General features: G+C 62.4%; 2 protein-coding genes across 6 annotated transcripts; both read right to left on the bottom strand.

The window, feature by feature from the left end:
• Window positions 1-262: 262 nt before the first annotated feature.
• LOC119564197 (carcinoembryonic antigen-related cell adhesion molecule 20) lies at window positions 263-7,700 on the bottom strand. 3 transcript variants are annotated; one of them, XM_043535428.1, is made up of 8 exons: window positions 7,563-7,700; window positions 6,626-6,753; window positions 5,298-5,499; window positions 4,654-4,796; window positions 2,380-2,545; window positions 2,157-2,289; window positions 1,257-1,371; window positions 263-1,142 (listed from the first exon to the last, which is right to left on the bottom strand). In XM_043535428.1, exons 2-7 carry the CDS (start codon window positions 6,713-6,715, stop codon window positions 1,281-1,283), a joined length of 825 nt encoding a protein of 274 aa, XP_043391363.1. In that variant the 5' UTR covers window positions 6,716-6,753; window positions 7,563-7,700; the 3' UTR covers window positions 263-1,142; window positions 1,257-1,280. The 3 variants fall into 3 exon arrangements, with proteins under 3 accessions (XP_043391363.1, XP_037739274.1, XP_043391362.1); XM_037883346.2 differs by having other exon boundaries at window positions 7,383-7,690; XM_043535427.1 differs by lacking the exon at window positions 7,563-7,700 and adding an exon at window positions 7,383-7,556 and having other exon boundaries at window positions 263-1,138.
• A 7,639-nt stretch (window positions 7,701-15,339) lies between these two features.
• LOC114018202 (guanylate-binding protein 1) lies at window positions 15,340-20,043 on the bottom strand. 3 transcript variants are annotated; one of them, XM_037883151.2, is made up of 4 exons: window positions 18,115-20,043; window positions 16,811-17,060; window positions 16,314-16,515; window positions 15,340-15,933 (listed from the first exon to the last, which is right to left on the bottom strand). In XM_037883151.2, exons 1-4 carry the CDS (start codon window positions 18,224-18,226, stop codon window positions 15,817-15,819), a joined length of 681 nt encoding a protein of 226 aa, XP_037739079.1. In that variant the 5' UTR covers window positions 18,227-20,043; the 3' UTR covers window positions 15,340-15,816. The 3 variants fall into 3 exon arrangements, with proteins under 3 accessions (XP_037739079.1, XP_037739080.1, XP_027687621.1); XM_037883152.2 differs by having other exon boundaries at window positions 19,052-20,043; XM_027831820.3 differs by lacking the exon at window positions 18,115-20,043 and adding an exon at window positions 17,556-18,062.
• Window positions 20,044-21,458: the final 1,415 nt, after the last annotated feature.

Below are 21,458 nucleotides of genomic sequence, written 5' to 3'. Positions count from 1 at the left end.
CCCAGATAGCAAGGGGGCGGGGGGGCTGGGAGCCAGGATGCCTGGGTTCTCTCCCCAGTTCTGGGAGGGGAGTGGGGACTAGTGGTCAGAGTGGGGGGGCGGGCTGGGAGCCAGGACGCCTGGGTTCTCTCCCCAGTTCTGGGAGTGGAGTGGGGTTTAGGGGCAACGACAGACTCCAGGGCTGCCCCACAGCCCTGCTGGTGCCCCTCAATCCCGACCCCCAGCCCCATGGCGGGGGGTTATTCAAGCACGAGCGCTCGCGTCCAGAGTTTTAAAGTGTCATTTTAATCACGTTCAAGCTGGGGGCACTGGCCCATGCCCCCCCCGCACCCCCCATTTAAAGGGCCAGGCCCCTCCCACAGAACTACAATCCCCAGATTTTAAGCAATAAGAAATCAACGCCCCCCCCCGCAAAAACAACACGACAGCCCCCGGCCCCGCAAGGATTTACACACAGAGGACATGAAATTAAAGGGCTGAGAGCAGATTGCAGGGAATCAGCATGGGGGGGGCCCAGTTTAGGGGGACCCCCCTCAGGCTGCCCTAGCCCCTCCCCCACCACATTGATTACAGTCTCCCAATTAAAAAAGCAAATTAAATCAGTTTAGATGTTAAGGGGGGGGGATCCAGGCCTCTGGAGATTGGGGGGGTCTCTGGTGAATTTGGGGGTGGAGGGAGGTTTGCATTTTGGGAGGGTTCCATGAACAACCCCCTCCCCCATAACAAACCTCGGGGTTGGCTCCCACCTCGAATGCCGATATCCCCAAAACCAAGCTCCCAGCCCCCTAAAATCAGAGCCCCCCCAATAGATCACCCGGGGGGGGGGGCTCTTGAACTGCAAGGGGAGTTGGGCTGGTCAAACTCCCCCCCCAAGCTCAGGGGAACCAGCGCCCCAAGATCCACCCCCCAACCCAAGAGAACGATACAAGCCCCCCCCAACCCCCAAAGTAGCTCCCCACCCCCCATACTGGCTCTATTTGCATCAACTACATATAGACACTGCCCCATAATAAGCCTCCCCTGAGAAAACGCAGCTGAGCCCGCAGTAATTTCCGGCCCCCCCATAACGGCCCCCCCATAACGGCCCCCCGCTGATTCTAGAAGTGGCTGAATCTCGTCCGTGACGACCATTGCGGTTCTGCCTGGGGGGGGGAGAAGAGAGAGATCAATGGGGGGGGTGAGAAATTGGGGCCCGTGGGGGGGCTGCGGTCCCCAAAGGATTATGGGAGGAGCGAATCCCCGGCCCCGCTACCAACCTGGGGTGGGAGGCAGGTCCCATCTCACAGCACCAGGGGCTGCTGGTCCCCCACGGCCGAGGGGACCGACTCCAGGCTGCCTTTGTAGATTGGGGTGCGCTGGCCGGGCTCCTCCCTGAAACCGGGGGACAGACAGACCAGGTGAGTGGTACCCCCAAAACAGCCCCCCTCCGGGCAGGGGGGTGGCACCCCCAAACCAGACCCCAGGATCCCAACACCCCCCATTCCACCTTCCCTGTGGGGAGACCCCCCATTAGCTCCCCCTGCACCCCCCAAATCTTCCTGGGACTGAGCTGGGGGAGGGGAAATGAAGAGAGAACGCCCCCCACCCCCATGCGAACACCCGGATCCCTGTGGGGACTTTACGTTGTGGGGGGGGAAGAGGGGGCTTGATGCCCTGGAGGGCAGGACCCGCACCCAGCCCCGTGGCCGGATCAGACCCGGTGCCCCCCGGAGGTCAGGCCCCGCGCCCCGCCCCAGCTGGATCACACCCCGCGCCCCCTGGAGGGCAGACCCCACGCCCCACCCCGGCTGGATCACACCCCGCGCCCGGCCCCGGCCCCACGCCTGGCCCCGTGGCCGGATCAGACCTGGTGCCCCCCGGAGGGCAGGCCCCGCGCCCGGCCCTGGCTGGATCACACCCCGCGCCCGGCCCCGGCCCCACGCCTGGCCCCGTGGCCGGATCAGACCTGGTGCCCCCCGGAGGGCAGGCCCCGCGCCCGGCCCCAGCCGGATCACACCCCGCGCCCGGCCCCGGCCCCGCACCCGGCCCCGACCCCACGCCCGGCCCCGTGGCCGGATCAGACCCGGTGCCCCCCGGAGGGCAGGCCCCGCACCCGGCCCTGGCTGGATCACACCCCGCGCCCGGCCCCGGCCCCGCGCCCGGCTCCCCGCACTCACCCGGCCGGGACCTTGGGGGCGCCGCGGTGCCGCAGAACGAAGGCGCCCAGCCCCAGCACCAGCAGCAGGAGCAGCAGGGCCGGCAGCCCCACGGCCAGCAGCAGCATGGGGGTGCTCAGCCCCAGCCCCGGCTCTGGGGGCAGAGAGAGGGGTCAGCGCGGGGCGGCCGGGACCCAGCCCGCCTGGAGGAGGGGAGGGGAGGGGGGGGGACCCCCCGACTCACCCAGCCGGTAGCTGCTCTGTGCCCCCTGCACGTCCAGCCGCACGGCCCGGCTGCTCGCCAGGTGGGGCAGGCCGGGGTGCCGCGCCCGGCACACGTAGGTCCCGGCCTGCTCCCGGCTCACCTGGGGCAGGCTCAGCGAGCTGGACGCCACCACCCAGTCGTCCCCCTGCAACGAGGGCCAGACGCTTAGGGGGCTGGGGCCCACTCGGCGTCCCTGCTGAGCCCCTGCCCCACAGCGCTCCCTGCTGGGCCCCCGTTCCCTGCCCCACGGCGTCCCTGCTGAGCCCCTGCCCCACAGTGCTCCCTGCTGAGCCCCCGTTCCCTGCCCCACGGCGTCCCTGCTGATCCCCTGCCCCACAGTGCTCCCTGCTGGGCTCCCGTTCCCTGCCCCACGGCGTCCCTGCTAACCCCCTGCCCCACAGTGCTCCCTGCTGAGCTCCCGTTCCCTGCCCCACGGCGTCCCTGCTGATCCCCTGCCCCACAATGCTCCCTGCTGGGCCCCCATTCCCTGCCCCACGGCGTCCCTGCTGACCCCCTGCCCCACAGTGCTCCCTGCTGGGCTCCTGTTTCCTGCCCCACGGCGTCCCTGCTGACCCCCTGCCCCACAGTGCTCCCTGCTGGGCCCCCGCTCCCTGCCCCACGGCATCCCTGCTGACCCCCTGCCCCACAGTGCTCCCTGCTGGGCTCCCGTTCCCTGCCCCACGGCGTCCCTGCTGACCCCCTGCCCCACAGTGCTCCCTGCTGGGCTCCCGTTCCCTGCCCCACGGCGTCCCTGCTGACCCCCTGCCCCACAGTGCTCCCTGCTGGGCTCCCGTTCCCTGCCCCACGGCGTCCCTGCTGACCCCCTGCCCCACAGTGCTCCCTGCTGGGCTCCCGTTCCCTGCCCCACGGCGTCCCTGCTGATCCCCTGCCCCACAATGCTCCCTGCTGGGCCCCCGTTCCCTGCCCCACGGCGTCCCTGCTGACCCCCTGCCCCACAGCGCTCCCTGCTGGGCCCCTGTTTCCTGCCCCACGGCGTCCCTGCTGACCCCCTGCCCCACAGCGCTCCCTGCTGGGCCCCCGTTCCCTGCCCCACGGCGTCCCTGCTGACCCCCTGCCCCACAGCGCTCCCTGCTGGGCCCCCGTTCCCTGCCCCACGGCGTCCCTGCTGACCCCCTGCCCCACAGCGCTCCCTGCTGGGCCCCCGTTCCCTGCCCCACGGCATCCCTGCTGACCCCCTGCCCCACAGTGCTCCCTGCTGGGCTCCCGTTCCCTGCCCCACGGCGTCCCTGCTGACCCCCTACCCAACAGTGCTCCCTGCTGGGCTCCCGTTCCCTGCCCCACGGCGTCCCTGCTGACCCCCTGCCCCACAGTGCTCCCTGCTGGGCCCCCGTTCCCTGCCCCATGGCGTCCCTGCTGACCCCCTGCCCCACAGTGCTCCCTGCTGGGCCCCCGTTCCCTGCCCCACAGCGTCCCTGCTGACCCCCTGCCCCACAGTGCTCCCTGCTGGGCTCCCGTTCCCTGCCCCACGGCGTCCCTGCTGACCCCCTACCCCACTGTGCTCCCTACTGGGCCCCTGTTCCCTGCCCCACGGCGTCCCTGCTGAGCCCCTGCCCCACAGTGCTCCCTGCTGGGCCCCCGTTCCCTGCCCCATGGCGTCCCTGCTGAGCCCCTGCCCCACAGTGCTCCCTGCTGGGCCCCCGTTCCCTGCCCCACGGCGTCCCTGCTGATCCCCTGCCCCAGAGTGCTCCCTGCTGGGCCCCCGTTCCCTGCCCCACGGCATCCCTGCTGACCCCCTGCCCCACAGTGCTCCCTGCTGGGCCCCCGTTCCCTGCCCCATGGCGTCCCTGCTGACCCCCTGCCCCACAATGCTCCCTGCTGGGCCCCCGTTCCCTGCCCCACAGCGTCCCTGCTGACCCCCTGCCCCACAGTGCTCCCTGCTGGGCCCCCGTTCCCTGCCCCATGGCGTCCCTGCTGACCCCCTGCCCCACAGTGCTCCCTGCTGGGCCCCCGTTCCCTGCCCCATGGCACCCCTGCTGACCCCCTACCCCACAGTGGCCCCTACTGACCCTCCGCCCTGCTCCCTGCCCCACGGTGCCCCTTACCGAGCTCCCGGCCCTGCTTCTGTCCCACAGCACCCCCTGCTGAGCCCCCCCTCCGCTCCCTGCCCCATGGCGCCCCCTACTGAGCCCCCCGCTCCCTGGCCGGGTCTACTATGTTACACCCCACGTCCATCCTGGATATTTTGGGGAGTGCTTCCCCCCCATCGGTGGGGGGTCCCGCCCAGCCCCTCACCTGGCGGCTCCACTCGTACTCGGGGGGCTGGGAGGCGTCCGCCGAGCACTGCAGCTCCAGATCCTCGCCCTCCATCACGGCCAGGGAGTCGCCCACGGTCCCGCACCAGGCGTGGGCGCGGGTCACGGAGACGCTCCGCAGATCTGGGGGGGAACCATGGTGTCAGCCCCGCGCCCCGAAATCCTTGCCCCCGCCCGCCCAGCGGCCGGAGAGTTAACCGCCCCCCCCAACGGTGCGGGCACCTAGGGTTCCAATTGGGGTGTCCGGCCGTACCCCACTTCTAGCTGTCGGGCGTAGACACCCCCCGATCAAAGCACCCCCTCCACGCTGGGCACTATACCCTTCCCCCGCCTGCCCCAGAGATGCACCCCCAAAGTGATGCTATTTCCCCACTCCGGGCTCCCTGCTGCATCCGTGACCCCCGCCCCCCGCGTCCATCCCCTCCCACCCAGCCTGGGGGAGCAAGGGGCAAACCGGGGGGGGTTATGCTCAAAGATGACCAGGGTTAGCCCCCCCATGGCCCCCCGAGAGGCAGACTCGCGTGTCCCCCCCCTTCCACGGGCAGAGCCAGATTCATGTGTGCAGCGAGGGGCCAGTTCTCAGCGGCAGCGAGTGGGTCCGGGGGCGGGGCGGGCGCCACCCACACTCCACGCGCAGGCGGATCTCGGCGGAGGCGCTGGCGTTGCCGGTGGCGTTGGCGGCCAGGCAGCGGTAGGCCCCGGCGTGCCAGGACTGCAGGGCCTCGATGGCCAGCAGGAGGCGCCCCTGCGCCCGCGTCACGTTCACGTCGAAGAACCAGCAGCGCAGCCGGCCGGGTCGGTCCAGGGAGACCCAGGACTGGAGCCACTGCGGAGAGACGCCCCCGGGTCGCCGTCAAGCCCCGCTAGGCCCCCCGCTCGCGGCCCCCCGGCGACCCACGGACCCAGTGCCCTGCCCCGCGCGGCACGGCCCCCCGGCCTGCTCCCCGGCGACCCACGGACCCAGTGCCCTGCCCCGCGCGGCATGGCACGGCCCCCCGGACCCTGTGCCCTGTCCCCCCCCATGGCCTGCCCCCCCGGCGCCCCCACGGACCCAGTGCCCTGCCCCCCTCCCCCGGCCTGCCCCCCAGGCGCCCCCCCAGACCCAGTGCCCTGTCCCCCCCCCGGCCTGCCCCCCGGCCTGCCCCTACGGACCCAGTGCCCTGCCCCCCCGGCCTGCCCCCCGACGCCCCCACGGACCCAGTGCCCTGCCCCCCCGGCCTGCCCCCCGACGCCCCCACGGACCCAGTGCCCTGCCCCCCCTCGGCCTGCCCCCCGACGCCCCCACGGACCCAGTGCCCTGCCCCCCCTCGGCCTGCCCCCCGGGCGCCCCCCCGGACCCAGTGCCCTGTCCCCCTCCCCCAGCCTGCCCCCCGGGCGCCCCCAAGGACCCAGTGCCCTGCCCCCCCCATGGACTGCCCCCCGGGCGCCCCCACGGACCCAGCGCCCCGCCCCACGCGGCACAGCACAGTCCCCTGGCCTGCCCCCTGGCACCCCCCTGGACCCAGTGCCCTGCCCCCTTGCAGCACGGCCCCCCGGCCTGCTCCCCGGCGACCCACGGACCCAGTGCCCTGCCCCCCCTTGGCACAGCCCCCCAGCACCCCTATAGATCCCCAGCACTGCCCCCCGGGCGCCCCCACGGACCCAGCACCCCGCCCCCCCTGCGGCACGGCCCCCCGGCCTGCCCCACAGCGCCCCCTATGGACCCCTTCCCTGCCACCTGCAGAACAGACCCCCTGCCTGCCCCACGGTGGCCCTTATGGACCTCCTGCCTGCCTGCCCCATGGCACCCTCTGCTGACCCCGTGCCCTGGCCCCTGAGGTATGGACCCCCCTGCCTGCTGCCTGCCCCACAGTGCCCCCTGCTGACCCCGCGCCATGCCCCCTTCAGCTTGGCACCCCTTAGTGTCGGGTGAGGGGCAGGTTCGTCCCTGGCGGGGCAGGGCTGGGGCTGACCCGACTGTATTTCTGGAAGGTGAATTGGCTCATGTCAGCGCCGTCCTCGTCCGTCAGACACTCCATGGTCACGTAGCTGCCCTCCAGCATCGGGCCCCCTTGGTCAAGCAGGCGGACGGTGGGTCTCTCTGGAACAGGCCATGGGGCAGAGTCTGAGCGCCCCCTAGAGGGGAAAGGCCCCATTCCCCGCCCCCCTGAGCCAGCCAGTCCCCCGCCTTGGGGCCGAATGCCAGCTGGCTCCCCAGAGAGGGGAAAGGCCCCAGGCCCCATTCCTCACCCTGCCCCCCAACCAGCCACCCCCCCTGCCCTGGGGTCGGCACTGCCCAGAGGGGACAGGCCCCAGGCCCCATTCCCTGCCCCCCTGAGCCGGCCAGTCCCCCGCCTTGGGGCTGAATGCCAGCTGGCTCCCCAGAGAGGGGAAAGGCCCCAGGCCCCATTCCTCACCCTGCCCCCCAACCAGCCACCCCCCCTGCCCTGGGGTCGGCACTCCCCAGAGGGGACAGGCCCCAGGCCCCATTCCCTGCCCCCCTGAGCCGGCCAGTCCCCGCCCTGGGGTGCACAGGAGCCGGCGCCCCCTAGAGGGGACAGGCCCCCCAACCCTGCTGCCCCCCATCGCGGTGGGCTCTCCTGCCCCGCCTGGGCCCATCTGGCGGAACAGGCCTAACGGGGCGGGTGCTGGGGGGGAAGGAGCCCCGGCCCCCCTGCGAGGAGGGGAGGCCGCAGGCCGGGGCGAGGGGCACGGCTCTGACCCACTCACCCCCGTGGGCCCAGCACAGGGCGAGGGCGGCGAGCAGGGCCAGGGGGGCTGGCAGGGCCATGGCAGCTGGCGAGGGCCGTCCGGGCAGACTCTGGCCTCCCGCTTCCGTGTTGCGGCAGGAGGAGGAGGCCGGGGGGGAGCCGGGGTTCCGCCTGCCTCGCACCCTGCCTCTGAATGCACCTGCGGGGGGGCGAGCAGAGACGCCAGGGCCCAGGCCCCTCCCGGGGGCGGAAAGTCAATAAACAACCGCCTGCAACTGACTCCCAGCCACTGCACACCCATGGTGCAATTCCAACACACAGTGCGGGGGGGCGGGGGGGGCAGCCCAGGGCTGGGCTAGCAGGGGCTGTGGGTCGGGAGCGAGGGGCACCGGCAGAGCGGGGGGGAGGATCCAGGGCTGGGCTAGCAGGGGCTGTGGGTCGGGAGCGAGGGGCACCGGCAGGGCTGGGGGGGGTCCAGGTCTGGGCTAGCAGGGGCTGTGGGTCGGGAGTGAGGGGCACCGGCAGGGCTGGGGGGAGCACAGGGCTGGGCTAGCAGGGGCTGTGGGTCGGGAGTGAGGGGCACCGGCAGGGCTGGGGGGAGCACAGGGCTGGGCTAGCAGGGGCTGTGGGTCGGGAGTGAGGGGCACCGGCAGAGCTGGGGGGGTCCAGGGCTGGGCTGGCAGGGGGCTGTGGGTCGGGAGTGGGGAGCCCAGGGCTGGGCTGGCAGGGGCTGCGGGTCGGGAGCGAGGGGCACCGGCAGGGCTGGGGGGGGTCCAGGTCTGGGCTAGCAGGGGCTGTGGGTCGGGAGTGAGGGGCACCGGCAGGGCTGGGGGGAGCCCAGGGCTGGGCTAGCAGGGGCTGTGGGTCGGGAGTGAGGGGCACCGGCAGGGCTGGGGGGAGCACAGGGCTGGGCTAGCAGGGGCTGTGGGTCGGGAGTGAGGGGCACCGGCAGAGCTGGGGGGGGTCCAGGGCTGGGCTGGCAGGGGGCTGTGGGTCGGGAGTGAGGGGCACCGACAGAGCTGGGGGGGGGGAGCCCAGGGCTGGGCTGGCAGGGGCTGCGGGTCGGGAGCGAGGGGCACCGGCAGGGCTGGGGGGGGGTCCAGGGCTGGGCTAGCAGGGGCTGCGGGTCGGGAGTGAGGGGCACCGGCAGAGCTGGGGGGGGTCCAGGGCTGGGCTAGCAGGGGGCTGCAGGTCGGGAGTGAGGGGCACCGGCTGACCCGTGCATTTGGGGCAGTCCTAGGACTCCTCCTCCCCCCCGCATGGGAATTTCTGTGGGGGGGTGACCCAGGGCCTGGGGAAGGGGAACAGGGCAGCTGCGGTCACCCCCTGCCGAGAACGGGCCGGGAGGGGGAGGGGGAGGGGGGGGTGTAACTCATCCCCTCCCCCAGCCACCGCCATCGCAGGGCGAGGGGCGGGGCCGCCGGCTGGACCGGTCCGGCGGGTTCCGGGCCCCACGGGGAGTGTTGGGGGCGGGGAGCCCAGCCCCAATGGCATAGCGGGGGGAGGGGGAGGAGCTGAGCTGCAGGGGTGGGCAGGGGCACGGGGGGGGGCAGGGGGCACCAGGCTGGGGCTGGGCGGGGCAAGGGGCACGGGGGGGAGACACCAGGCTGGGGGGGGCACGGGGGGGGGCCTGGGAAACACCAGGCTGGGCGGGGCAGGGGACACAGGGGGGGCTGGGAGACAGCAGGCTGGGCGGGGCAGGGACACTGGGGGGGCGCAGGGGGCACCAGGCTGGGGGGGCACGGGGGTGGGAGACACCAGGCTGGGGGGGAAGGGGCGGGCTGGGAGACAGCAGGCTGGGGGGGGGAGGGGGCACGGGGGGGGCTGAGCTGGGGGGCAGGAAGAGGGAGACCGGACACCCAGCTATCGGGGTTTCTATCTGCAGCTATTGCCCCCCCCGGGGCCGGCTTTCACACTTGCTCTCTGGGCACCCAGCGGGGCAGCAGGGAGCCGGGGGCGGGGCGGTATTAGTGGGCGGGGCAGGGGGCGGGGCATGGGGAGGGGACACTCTCAAGCCCCCCACCCCCGCAGCCCGTCCTGCCCGCGGCGGGCCCTGGAAGCGAACCCCACCGGCCCGCTGATTGGCTGAGCCCCCTTCCGCTCGGACACAGTGTAGCAATGGGGGCCATGTGACCCCCCCCCCCGCCGGGATGAGGTCATGCCCCCCGGGCCCCGCCCCCGCCTGAAAGTGACAAGTGCAAGGAGGGAAGGGGGGAGGTTCCCATGGGGTGGGGGGAGCAGGGTGAAACTCACTACAGGGGACCTGGATGCGGTGGTGCTGGCTGGGAGCCAGGACTCCTGGGTTCTCTCCCCGGCTCGGGGTGGGGAGTGAGGTCGAGTGGTTTGAGCAGGGGGGCGGGGAGCCAGGACTCCTGGGTTCTCTCCCTGGCTCTGGGAGGAGAGTGGGGTTGAGTGGTTTGAGCAGGGGGGCGGGGAGCCAGGACTCCTGGGTTCTCTCCCCGGCTCTGGGAGGAGAGTGGGGTCGAGTGGTCTGAGCAGGGCTAAATTAACAGATTGGGGATTCTCTCCATACCCTGGCAAACTGCGTCCGATGAAGTGAGCTGTAGCCCACGAAAGCTTATGCTCAAATAAATTGGTTAGTCTAAGGTGCCACAAGTCCTCCTGTTCTTTTTGTCATGTTTCTGTTCAACAGCCCCCGCCCCCACCCCAGAGGTGGCTGCATCTCTGCTCTGTACATTTCCTTGGGATCTTGAGGCAGGAAAGAGCTGTGGGAATATTTGTCTCTGTTATGAAGACAAACGCCTGGACATCTAATGAGTGAAGCTTTTCTCCTGCCTCCCCTGCTTCACGCCTCATCACCGGCCCTTTCAAACCAGCCGGAGGATTTGACCGTTTAAGGCTAATTGAGCAAATGGGAATTAAAAGCTGATCCATCCAGCGGGTTGAAGTGTCACTGGGCTGCAGGCAGGCCTCTCGACACGCACCCCCTCCCAGCGATCTCCCCGCAGAGCGGGAAGGGGAAGGCCAGAGCTGGGTGGATGTGAGACACGCCTAGGAAGCCCCCTTGAACACCAGTGCTCCGTCCCACCCAGATTTCACCCCCCACCTCCCATCTCAGCTCCTGACTCCCCCATCTCTAACCACTAGCCCCCACTCCCCTCCTAGAGCTGGGGAGAGAACCCAGGAGTCCTGGCTTCCAGCCCCCTGCTCCCTCATTTACCCTATTTGTGAGCTTAACTGTACAAGGGAAGTGAAAGTTCCTTACACCAAGCTCGGTTGATGGGAAAAGGGGCCGAAGGGAGGTCAAGCCGGAATTAGCAGTAGTCAGGTGGCAAGTCACAGCTAACGGCCCAGCCTGAAGCTGCCTCGTCCCTTTGGGGTCCAGCCCTTTAACTGTTCCCCGGCTGTGGGGACAGACCCGACTGGTGTTTCCAAGGCGCGGTGCCGGCTGACGTCTCCACAGCCCAATTCTCTCCTTGAGCCCCGTTTGAAGTTGGACAGTTTCGGGCTCGTGTGAACACCTTGGACTCGGGGCGGCTACTGCCCAGAAAGTGGGGTTCTGCCCCTCCGGCGCACGGGTCCAAGGAGCAGTGACGCCGTCAGGCTGAACTTCAGCAGCCAACCCCCGTTGAAAGCCGAGGTGCCGCCCTGGCACTGCTGATGTAACCTGGGATGGCTAACGCGAGAACATGGCCATGCAGCCACGCTCGGTGGCCGGGCTATCGCCAGGTGCTGGCCTGCGGCCGTCTCCGCTGTGTCTGGTGAATGCCCCGGATAATGGCGTGGGCTTAACGTGGAGCTGCAACCGGGGACGCGGCCCGAGCAGGGTGTTTCCAGTGATTCGGCCTGGGCCCTTCGCTAGTTACCGTCTCAGCGAATGCTCTGAAAACACACAGCCTGCAGCGAACCCCTAAACTGGGGGAGTGGGAAATCCTGACGAGGACACGGCCCCGATACCGAGCCAGGCGGGTCACCTGGGAAACAAACAACGGGTCACGTGGGCTACAGCCCACGAAAGCTTATTTCTTAGTCTCTAAGGTGCCACAAGTCCTCCTGTTCTTTCCCGCCCAAAGACCCACAGTGCAGGGGGACCGAGCTCAGACAAAGCCAAAGGCTCAGGGGCTGGCAAGGGGACGGGGGGCTGGACAAATTGGGGGGCTGGGCTGCGGTGGCTGCTGCCGATCTGCCCTTGCTCAGCTGGCTGGGTGTGAAAGATACTCGCAGTCCATGCCACGAGTGGAGAGTCTGGCACGGTGGGTACTGAAGATGGGAGGACAGGGGCTGTGGACACGGCTGGGAGGGAAGAGGCCGAAGGGTGGCCCAGGGGGAAAGGGCCCAGGGGGAAATGAGTCAGGGGCACGGAAGGGAACAATGGGGCCACTGGCACGGGAGGCGTTGGCTGGACGTATCTCTTCCCTGAGGCCTGAGATCGCGTCCTCCATCAGCCCGGCTTTCTCCACGAAGCCCTTCTGCCGCATGGCCTCCTGCTCCTTCAGCTTGCTCTCCAGTGCCCGCCGGTGAAATGGCGCCGCCCGCCCACCGCAGACCCCACGGTCACACAAGAACGGGCAGCATTTGGGGCAGACCTGCCGGAGTCTGATTCTCAAACACCTGAAGACCCCCCCCCCCGTTTCCTGCCGACGTCCTGGTGGGCGCAGAGCTGCCCCTGCCTGGAGCTGAGTGAAGACCTGAGCGTCTGGGGTGGGGGCCCAACCAAATCATCAAAAGGAAACATTTTGTTTTGGATCAAAGTGGAATGAAAAACTGTCAGATTTCCCGGCGAAATGAAAATAGTTGGAAAAAAATTATTTGGGGTCAAGCTAAACGTTTCATTCAACCTGAAACAAATGTTTGTCTCTGTTTCTTTTTTGTTTCCTGTTGTTTTAAATTATTTTTAAAAATAAAATGTCGGTCCAGCCCAGCCCAACCTGCCTTTCTGAAACAAAAAGTTGAAATATTTTAACATTTTTAGAATTGTTGTTAAGACCATAAGAGCGGCCAGACCGGGTCAGCCCAAAGGTCCATCCAGCCGAATGTCCTGGCTGCCGACAGAGGCCAGTGCCCGGTGCCCAGAGGGAATGAACAGAACAGGGCAATTATCGAGTGATCCATCCCGCTGTCAGGTCCCTGCATCTGCACTCAGAGGTTTAGGGACACCCAGAGCACGGGTTTGTGTCCCTGCCTATCCTGGCTAATGGCCATTGAGGGACCCATCCTCCAGGAACGTATCTAGTTCTTTTCTGAACCCTGGTATTCCTCTGCTCTTCACAACATCCCCCGGCAGTGAGTCCCACAGGTTGGCTAAGCGTTGTGTGAGGAAATACTTACTTCCTGTTGTTTGTTTTAAACCTGCTGCCTGTTAATTTCATTGCGTAACCCCTGGTTCTTGTGTGACATGAAGAAGTAAACAACACTTCCTTCTTCGCTTTCCCCTCACCAGTCATGATTTGCAAGACCTCAATCACGTCCCCCCTTCGTCCCCTCTTTTCCAAGCGGAACAAGTCTTTTAAATCTCTCCTCGCATGGAAGCTGTTCCATCCCCCTCATCATGTATGTTGCCTTTCACTGCACTTTTCCCAGGTGTCACGGAGTGTGGGGGAGTCCAGGCCCTGCACCCCTCTTCCTGGGATTCACTGCGACTCTCAGCCAGCCGGTAAAACAGAAGGTTTATTGGACAACAGGAACACAGTCCAAAACAGAGCTTGTGGGTACACCCAGGACCCCTCAGTCAAGTCCTTCTGGGGGGCAGGGAGCTTAGACCCCAGCCCTGGGGTTCCCTGTGTTCCTCCACCCAGCCCCAACCTGAAACTAAACCCCCCAGCAGGCTCCCTCCTGCAGCCTCTGTTCACATTCCCGGGCAGAGGTGTTACCTCCCCCTCCCCCTCCCGGCTCAGGTTACCAGCTCTCAGGTCTCCCATCCCCAGTGAAACCCCCCCTGCCACATTCCCAGGGCAAGACTCCCCCCTCCCTGCTGCGTCACACCAGGAAGTTTTGTTTCATGGTCTCTGTGTGTATATAATGTCTTCTGCAGTTTCCACGATATGCTATGCATCCGATGAAGTGAGCTGTAGCTCACGAAAGCTCATGCTCAAATAAACTGGTTAGTCTCTAAGGTGCCACAAGTACTCCTTTTCTTTTTACGAATACAGACTAACACGGCTGTTACTCTGAAACCTGACACCAGGTCTAATAGATCTTGTCATTGACCAGAATGATTTGCAACAAATTGGCCTAAATTACCACGAGCTTTGGTTGCCCTGAATCTGTGGGGAAAAAAACTTTCTGCAAAAAATGTTTTCTAACTCTACTAATGTCTGCTAGCGAGAGCGAGGTTTCCCTGGTTGCCGGTGACAGGAGATCGGCTGCTGGACGGAGTTTGACACGGAGAGCAGAGAGATTTTCTTGGGCACAGAGCCTGCCGGAGAGGCAGGCGTGGGGATTTCTGAGGAAGGGAACTTCCTGCTGCTGTACAGGCCCCTGTGCAAATCCTTTATAAGGAAGCAAGAGGACACCAATGAATACCCCTGCAAGGTCAGGAATTCTGGCGAACCCCTGGGCCCAAAGGGGCGACAATCTCTAATCTAGCTCCAGAGATCCTCCTGTGTGGAGCTTAGCTAAGGAGCTAAACACGGACGTGTTATTGCTGAGGCATCCTGCCACAACCCGTGACCGGGGGTTCAGACTGTGTAAAATCATGCTGTAGCACATAGGACTAAGCCAGCCCCCCCCCCCCCCCCCCCCGACCTACATACGCGATGCATGTTACCTGTGGTCGTTTGATGGATTGGTCCGTCCATGAGAGCGGTTGCCGATCGGCTGGAGTTTATCAGACTGTGGGCTGGGGTTATCAAAATAGGCCCCCAAATCATTTAGATGCTTTCGAAAAATCTCACCCCTCGTTTTGATTTTTTCCCTGTACAAGTGAGCAGTGATTTGAAGTTGCTCTGGGAATCTCGCACCATTATTTTAGTTCCTGTGGGGCCTTACATTAAAAACGGATATTTTCCCCTATTTTTCTTTTAAATTCTCCTGAGGCTTGCTTGGTTTTTGCTTCTCCTTCACAGTATTTGAGTCTATGCCCCATAGTTCACACGCGCTAGACTGCCTTGTGACAGGCAGCAAATAATTCAAGGATGAAGAGGTATTTAAATCCAGTGCGGTATTGATTTATAGTAAGTGAATTTCATGTGGGTGGAAAATACTGGTTTGGTGACCCCTAAGAGACACACACACACTCTCTCGAGTGTTTAATCTCTTTGGTCACTATTCATTCTGGCTGCAGGGTTTTTTTAGAAGGTTATTAGAGGTTTAACTGCCACCCTTTGTTTCAGATAGCTGCAAGAGACAGATAAGCACAAGCCATTGACCGAAGCAACTCAGAAATTGCAAACATCTTGGCGGAGGGGCGTCACTGAATATTACTTTGGCTTAAGAGTCTGTGTGTAAGACACGGCAGAAGGGGGGAGACACTCAGAGACAGAAGGAGCAGAAAGCGAGATGCAGCCCGAACAAGCAACTGATAGCACAACCCTGAGAGAAGCCCAGAGAGGGAGCTTTTGGGCACAATACTGGCTAAAAGAGGCTTCGAATTGTGAGCAAGGAAACTGTCTCCTGTTAGAATAAGAGAACCATAGAAGATCAGGGTTGGAGGGGACCTCAGGAGGTCATCTAGTCCAACCCCTGCTCAAAGCAGGACCAACCCCAACTAATTCATCCCAGCCAGGGCTGTGTCAAGCTGGGCCTTAAACACCTCAAAGGATGGAGATTCCACCTCCTCCCTAGGGAACCCATTCCAGTGCTTCACCACCCTCCTAGTGAAATAGTGTTTCCTAATCTCCAGCCTAGACCCCACCCCGCACTGCAACTGGAGACCATTGCTCCTTGTTCTGTCATCTACCACCACTGAGAACAGCCCAGCTCCATCCTCTTTGAAACCCCCCTCAGGTAGTTGAAGGCTGCTACCAAATCTCCCCTCACTCTTCTCTTCTGCAGACTAAACAATCCCAGTTCCCTCAGCCTCTCCTCATAAGTCATGTGCCCCAGGCCCCTAATCATTTTCGTTGCCCTCCGCTGGACTCTCTCCAATTTGTCCACATCCCTTCTGGGGTGGGGGGCTCTGTTTTTCAAGTCCTCCTGTGTTCAGGAAAACTGAATTTGGTCCATGCTTGGTAAATAAAGGGGACTGCACCAAAGGTACCAGACTCCATCCTCAATTTCTCCTCCCAACTGGAAGAATGCACAAGATCCCAAATTCTTGGGTCAGAGAGGGTAACGCTCGGGACACAGTGAACTATTTATTCCTGTGCGTGGGACGTCACAAGCACCGTCACCACGCAATGGGGTGTGAGTCTCTCTAGTTTTGTGCTGCTAAAGAACGTCTCCTGCCCGATCCTTTGAAATAACCTTTCTTCATGGAACTGAAGAATTTTTTCCTAAGACGTCGGAGGAGATTAGGGAATTTTTAGGTCCAGTTCGATCAGAAATCCCCCAGACTAGGGCGACGTACTGGCTTTCTCCTCCTCTGCTTCTGTCAACGTTTTATCTGCTCTGAGGATGGCGTCTGTCGCTGCCGTCTCACTGGCCAGGAACTGGTCCAGTACCTCTTCTGCCTGGGAAGACGAGATCACATAGTGTTGAATTATTCATGAGCACTCATGAATATGCTAATCACCCTCGTCTCCCAGGGGCCTGCGGCCGATAAAACAGGTTTCCTCTTAGCAAGGGCCATTGCTGTAGTTTTAAAACAAACATCAGGGGGGATGAGGTAGGAAAGCCCTGCTGTGGATACAAGGGCGATGGAAGGTCCCTAAAAGTGGGGGGGCCACCAGCGCCCGGATCGTGGCCCCGCCCCTGCACTACCCTTCCCCCGAGACCCGGCCCCCACTTTGCCCCTTCCTTTTAAAAGTGATGGGGCTATGGCCCCCCGTTCTGCCGCCCCGGTGTGGATAGTTACGCCCACTTTCCAATGAAGGGGTTGTCACCCACTCACCTTGACCCCGTTGTTGGGTGTTGTCCGGAAGTTCACCACGCGGCTCTGGTCTCGGAGGTCTTGGTAGCTGCCCGGTAGCCGCCAGGTAGCATGTAAACCCCGTCCGTGTGCTTCTTCCACACAGCGGCCGAGAGCTCCTCCCGCAACACGAGGCAACGTTCCTTGGAGATGCTTCATTTCTGCTGAAGACGTTGCCAAAGGCCTAGCCAAGAAAAGGAAAAAACCTCATTTCTGTCCTCAGCAGCCTCCTCTCTGCTCTCGCTTGTAGCTTGCGGGCGGCTCCTGCCCCGCTGGAGAGAAGGACACAGTCCTGGCCTTTCTAGCCCTTTCACCAGCGGGTAACTTACTCCCACTGCTTGAGCCAAGCTCACCTCGAGCGTGCAAGCTCACAGCGGTTTCAATCCTAGACAGGCCCCAGCACGGCTGCCCTGGGGGATTGAACCGGGGACCTCTAGAGCTAAAAGCACGAGTGCGTTACCATAAGCTCTTGCTGATACCTCACTGTCTCAGCCTTGAGGGAGAGCTGCATGAAAAGCTGCAGAGCGTCTGCCAGGCTTTTGCCGTGACGCTCCGAGAGCTCCATCATGGCCGCCGGGAATGCCACCCGCGTCTCTTTCTCAGCCACGTAGTGAGCCAGCGCCTCCGTGACGCCCATCTCGTTCTCTGTAGCCATCACGGCGTCCACCAGGCAGGGCACGTTCCCGCTGTGTGTCGTGTCCATGTAGCTTTTGACCAAGGCGCTGAGCACTGGGAGGAGAAAGGAGCAGAGGGTTAGGACGCTGGGGGGCTTTTTCTGGGTCCTCCAGGGCTGACGGTCTATGCGGGGGACTGGTCCCTTCCTCTTTGGTCCTGGGCCAGACAAGCAGCCCTTTGAAGACAGCAATGGACAGGAAACAACCGGCCCCTGCAGGGTGGGAAATGATCATGCAATTAGAAGAGGAGGTGATCCCACTAGCAGCTGCCAACCCACTGGGAATCTGGCCCTGCACCAGGCTCAAACGGCTCATGCGATCCTGCCCAAACAGGGGAATCTCGAGTCTCTTCCTGGAAAATGGATCTCACTATTCACACCAGCTTTAGCCGTTTTTAGCCTGAGTGGCTGGCCATATTTGGGGTCTCGTATGTTGTTTCTGTTATGGGGGGGGGGAAACATTACTGATGGAGTCAGCTATTTCTTTGCTACTTCTTTATTTACAAAGTCCTGTTCCCCAGAACATAGCAAGAGGCAGTTTTTTTACTCACAATCCCAAGCCTCTTTCCAGCCAGCACGCTGCCCAAAAGATCTCCCTTGCTCTTAGCCTTTTTCAGGGTCATGTTAGAAGCACGTCTCTGGGGCTTGCTGGCTTCCTTCTGTCTCTGCTTCAGTGGTGATTCTGCTGCTTCTCTGCCACACCCTCCCCTCAAACACACACACACCTCCACCAAAAACAACACCCATATAGCTCAGATTCCTGAGCAGCCTTGTATATGTCCCACATTTTGGGTGGTGGCTTCTTTAGTCTCAGTTGACTGGTTCCATAAAAGGAGCTTAATTGCTTCTTTGACACTTATCCTGATTGAAGGGCAGCTGCGACCCCACCAGGTTTCACCCTGTATACCAATGTTGTGTTTCAGTAATTTGCTACTGGGGCAGCCCCCGGTCACTCGGAGCAGGGAGCTTAGCTGGGGGCGCTCATTAGGGAGTGCCGGAGAGCAAAGCGGCTGTGTGGGTCTGTGGCTTCCCAACGGGGCTGCATGTGAATTTGAAGCACCCCTATTGATCCCTTTTGTTTCCCGGCCCACTGATCGATCTGTTAAGCACCTGCATTAGCACAGCGCCTTGTGTCTGGCTGCCCTGCTGCAAACCGACCACTGGCTCCTCCTCTTTGCTGTCTCTGAGCTGGGACATGACGCCACTTTTTGCACCAGGACATTCATTCCCTTTAACAGCGTCAAGCCAGCGGGTGGTGCGAAACTCCAGGGGAGATTTATTCGCTTCTCCTTTCTGCTAAAAGTTGGCAGGGATGGGACTCGCGGCTGATTAGATTTCAGGCGACGGAGTTCGGGCATGTGGAAGTTGCTGGGCCTGAAACCCCCCCACGCAGTGCAGACAGCTCTGTGTTAAATGGAAACCGAAAGCGGCCAGGAAAGCAGCCGCCCTTCGTATAACAGGAGCTGATGCTGGGAATTCAGCTTCACGCCAACACAAAGCCTGTCTTGTGTTTCACTCTAAGCTGTGGGGAAAAGGCACAGCACCATCCCATAAAGTGAGGAGTAAACAGTACTCTTCCCTCCCCCACAGACACCCGCAGGGGTTTTACTGCCCATGGGTTCCTGGGCTGCCCTCCCCACCCTTTTTAAATATTGGCATAAGAGCTTTTTCCAGTCCTCTGGGACCTCCCTTGAATGCCAAGATGTGTTGCATATCAACATCAATGGTTCAGGGAGATCCTTGGCCAATTCTTTTGCTACTCTTCCATACAGGGTACCTGGTCCTGCTGATTTAGAGATGTGTAACTTTAGCATCTGGTATTTAACATCCCCCCCAGTCACTGGCCGAACAGAAAGCCTCGGCCCCCTTCCTTCCACTCCAGGGCAGGAATATTCACAGAATCCGTATGCCTTCTTTGCATCCCTCATGAGGCTTTTCCCAGCTGTGACCATTAGGGTGCCCGGGGGTCACATTTTATAGTTTTCTCCACAGCCACAAGAGCTCGAAGCTTCCTTTTTTTTTAAGCCTGAAACCAGCCCAGACCCACCTGGCTCCAGGAGCTGGGGCTTTAAGGAAAACGATAATACTCATGAGCTTTGGCAGCACTGGTCCCTGCTGCCCCCTGGTACGACTAGCCGCGTATATAAAGAGACTGTAGCAGCCACGGGAAGGTCTTGAAAATAACAGGTTCAAGGGACGTGGCATCCAGCAGGGCACGCTTTGGGAGGGGTGCCACACTCGGGAGGTGGCTCAGGGGATAAGAAGCGGCTCTCTGGGGAAAGGGGCCTCTCCGTGACTGAAGTCGGGTGTGATAAATGAAGGGGGGGGGGAGCTCCCTTTTATGGACACCCAGCCAGCCAGTAGCTATAAAATCCCTCTGAGTAACTGTTCTCTAATCGCTCTGCCTGTAAAGGGTTCAAAAGTCTCACTACTATGCCTAGGTAAAAGAAAGTGAGTGGACGCCTGGCCAAACGAGCCAATGGGAAGCCAGAACATTGAACAGTTGAACAGAGACTCCCCTTTGGTCTGTCTGGGGTTGTTCTCCCGGGGAGAGGAGACAGGGCAGCAGCGATGCCGGAAGACGCTTGGGGCCAGTTTCAGTATCATACCTAGAAACTCCTCAGCTGAAAGCCCAGATACGTAAATAGGTCAGGAAATGTCTCAGAAGACGCGATCAGATTTGTCCCTTTTTATTTCTTTATGGCTTGTGGACTCCTCCCTGCTAACCCCGGGTGCTTTTGTTTTGCTTGTAACCTTTTAACTGGACCTCAAGAAAACTAGTTTTGGTGCTTAATCCTTGAGTTACTCTTAAAATCTAGCAAATGCCTAAATTACCAGATGAATTTTCTTTTCTTTTTTAATAAAACGTATCTTTAAGAACCGGATTGGATTGTTGTGTCCTAAGAGGCTTGTGCATCATGTTGTTGAATTAGCTGGTGGCAACAGCTGATTTCCTTTGTTTTCTTTCTCAGCTCTTCCCCGGAGGGGGGGTGAAAGGGCTTGAGGGTACCCCCCAGGGAGGAATTCCCAAGTGCGCCTTCCTGGTCTCTCAGAGGGTTTCTTGCACTTGGGTGGTGGCAGCATCGACCCATCCAAGGTCAGACACAAGCAGTGACCTTGGGAGTTCAATACCAGCCTGGAGTGGCCAGTATGAATTTTTAGAGTCCTTGTGGGCCCCACCTTCTGCACTCGAAGTGCCAGAGTGGGGAATCAGCCTTGATATGGTGGCAGCGGTGGGATCATTTTGAACCAGAGGCACAGACCTCAGGATTTTAAAAGGACACATTTTTCCTTTTTGCAGCCTGCAAAGCCAGGGAGGTTTTTTCTTTCTTTTCCTTGCTTTGCTGCCTGAGGGGGACAGGCTCACAGAGAGTTCAGCCTGCCAAGCCAGGGAGTCCAACAAGCAGTTATTTTTTTTCTAGCTTCGTGGCAACGAAATAGCTAGGCTAGCGTTGGGCAGACTGTGCGGCAGGTTGCGGTCGGGCACCGACGGCCGAGAGAACCCAGTCTTCCCAAAGCGGCACGCCACGGAGCAGACAGACCCAGATCCAGCCCAGACATCCAGCTCCATGACAGAAATGCAGGGAGGGGATGGGGGACCGGAGACTCCCATCCGAGGGAAGGGTCAGCCCTCCCCTCCCCGGGATCCAGGTGCCAAGCTGGAGGGATGCCCTTAACCCAGACCGAGTTCTGACTGCAGAAGACAGGAATTTCTTCCTGCAGATGAAGCGCTTGGAGGTGGAAGCGGAGGAGAAGTGCTTAGAGCTGGAAAGGGCGAAGCTGGGTCAACCAGGTAGCCCTACAGTCCTCCTCCAGGTACCACTCTCAGCCTTGACAGCGGGTGTGATGGGCTGTCACCCCCGGGGTGCAGTCTGGGAGCCGTGGGAACAGCTGTGGGCTCTAACCCCCAAGCTGGGCAGGCCTCTCCCACACTGCTTTGTTGGAGATTCAGCCAGCCTCACCAGGCCCTGTTATCACCCAACACGAGAGCAGGTGGCGCCACACACCCAACTCAGCTACCTGAGTGCTTTACCGCAGCCACTCAAGGACAAAGCGCCCATTTCCCAGCTCCCCCGCCTTGCACCCTTGCTGGAGTGTGACCCTGGAATTAGACCATCATGCACTGCATAGGGATCTGTACAATCTAAGCTCATTAATAATCCCCCCTCCCACCCTCCAAACCCCTCGATCCCAGCCCGGAGCATCCTTCTGCGCCCCAAACCTCTCATCCTCAGCCCCACCCCAGAGCCTGCACCCCTTCCTGCACCCCGACCCCTTGCCCCAGCCCAGAGCCCCCTCCCACACCCTGAACTCCTCATTTCTGGCCCCACCCCGGAACCCACACCCCCAACCAGAGCCCTCACCCCGACCCCAGTTTCGTGAGCATTCATGGCCCGCCATACAATTTATATTTTTCAGATGTGGCCCTTGGGCCAAAAAGTTTGCCCACCCCT

This window comes from Chelonia mydas, chromosome 24, assembly GCF_015237465.2.
Source record: "Chelonia mydas isolate rCheMyd1 chromosome 24, rCheMyd1.pri.v2, whole genome shotgun sequence".
NCBI lineage: Eukaryota > Metazoa > Chordata > Testudines > Cheloniidae > Chelonia > Chelonia mydas.
Note: the sequence above shows the minus strand (reverse complement) of the source record. Positions and strands in the feature narration are given on the sequence as shown.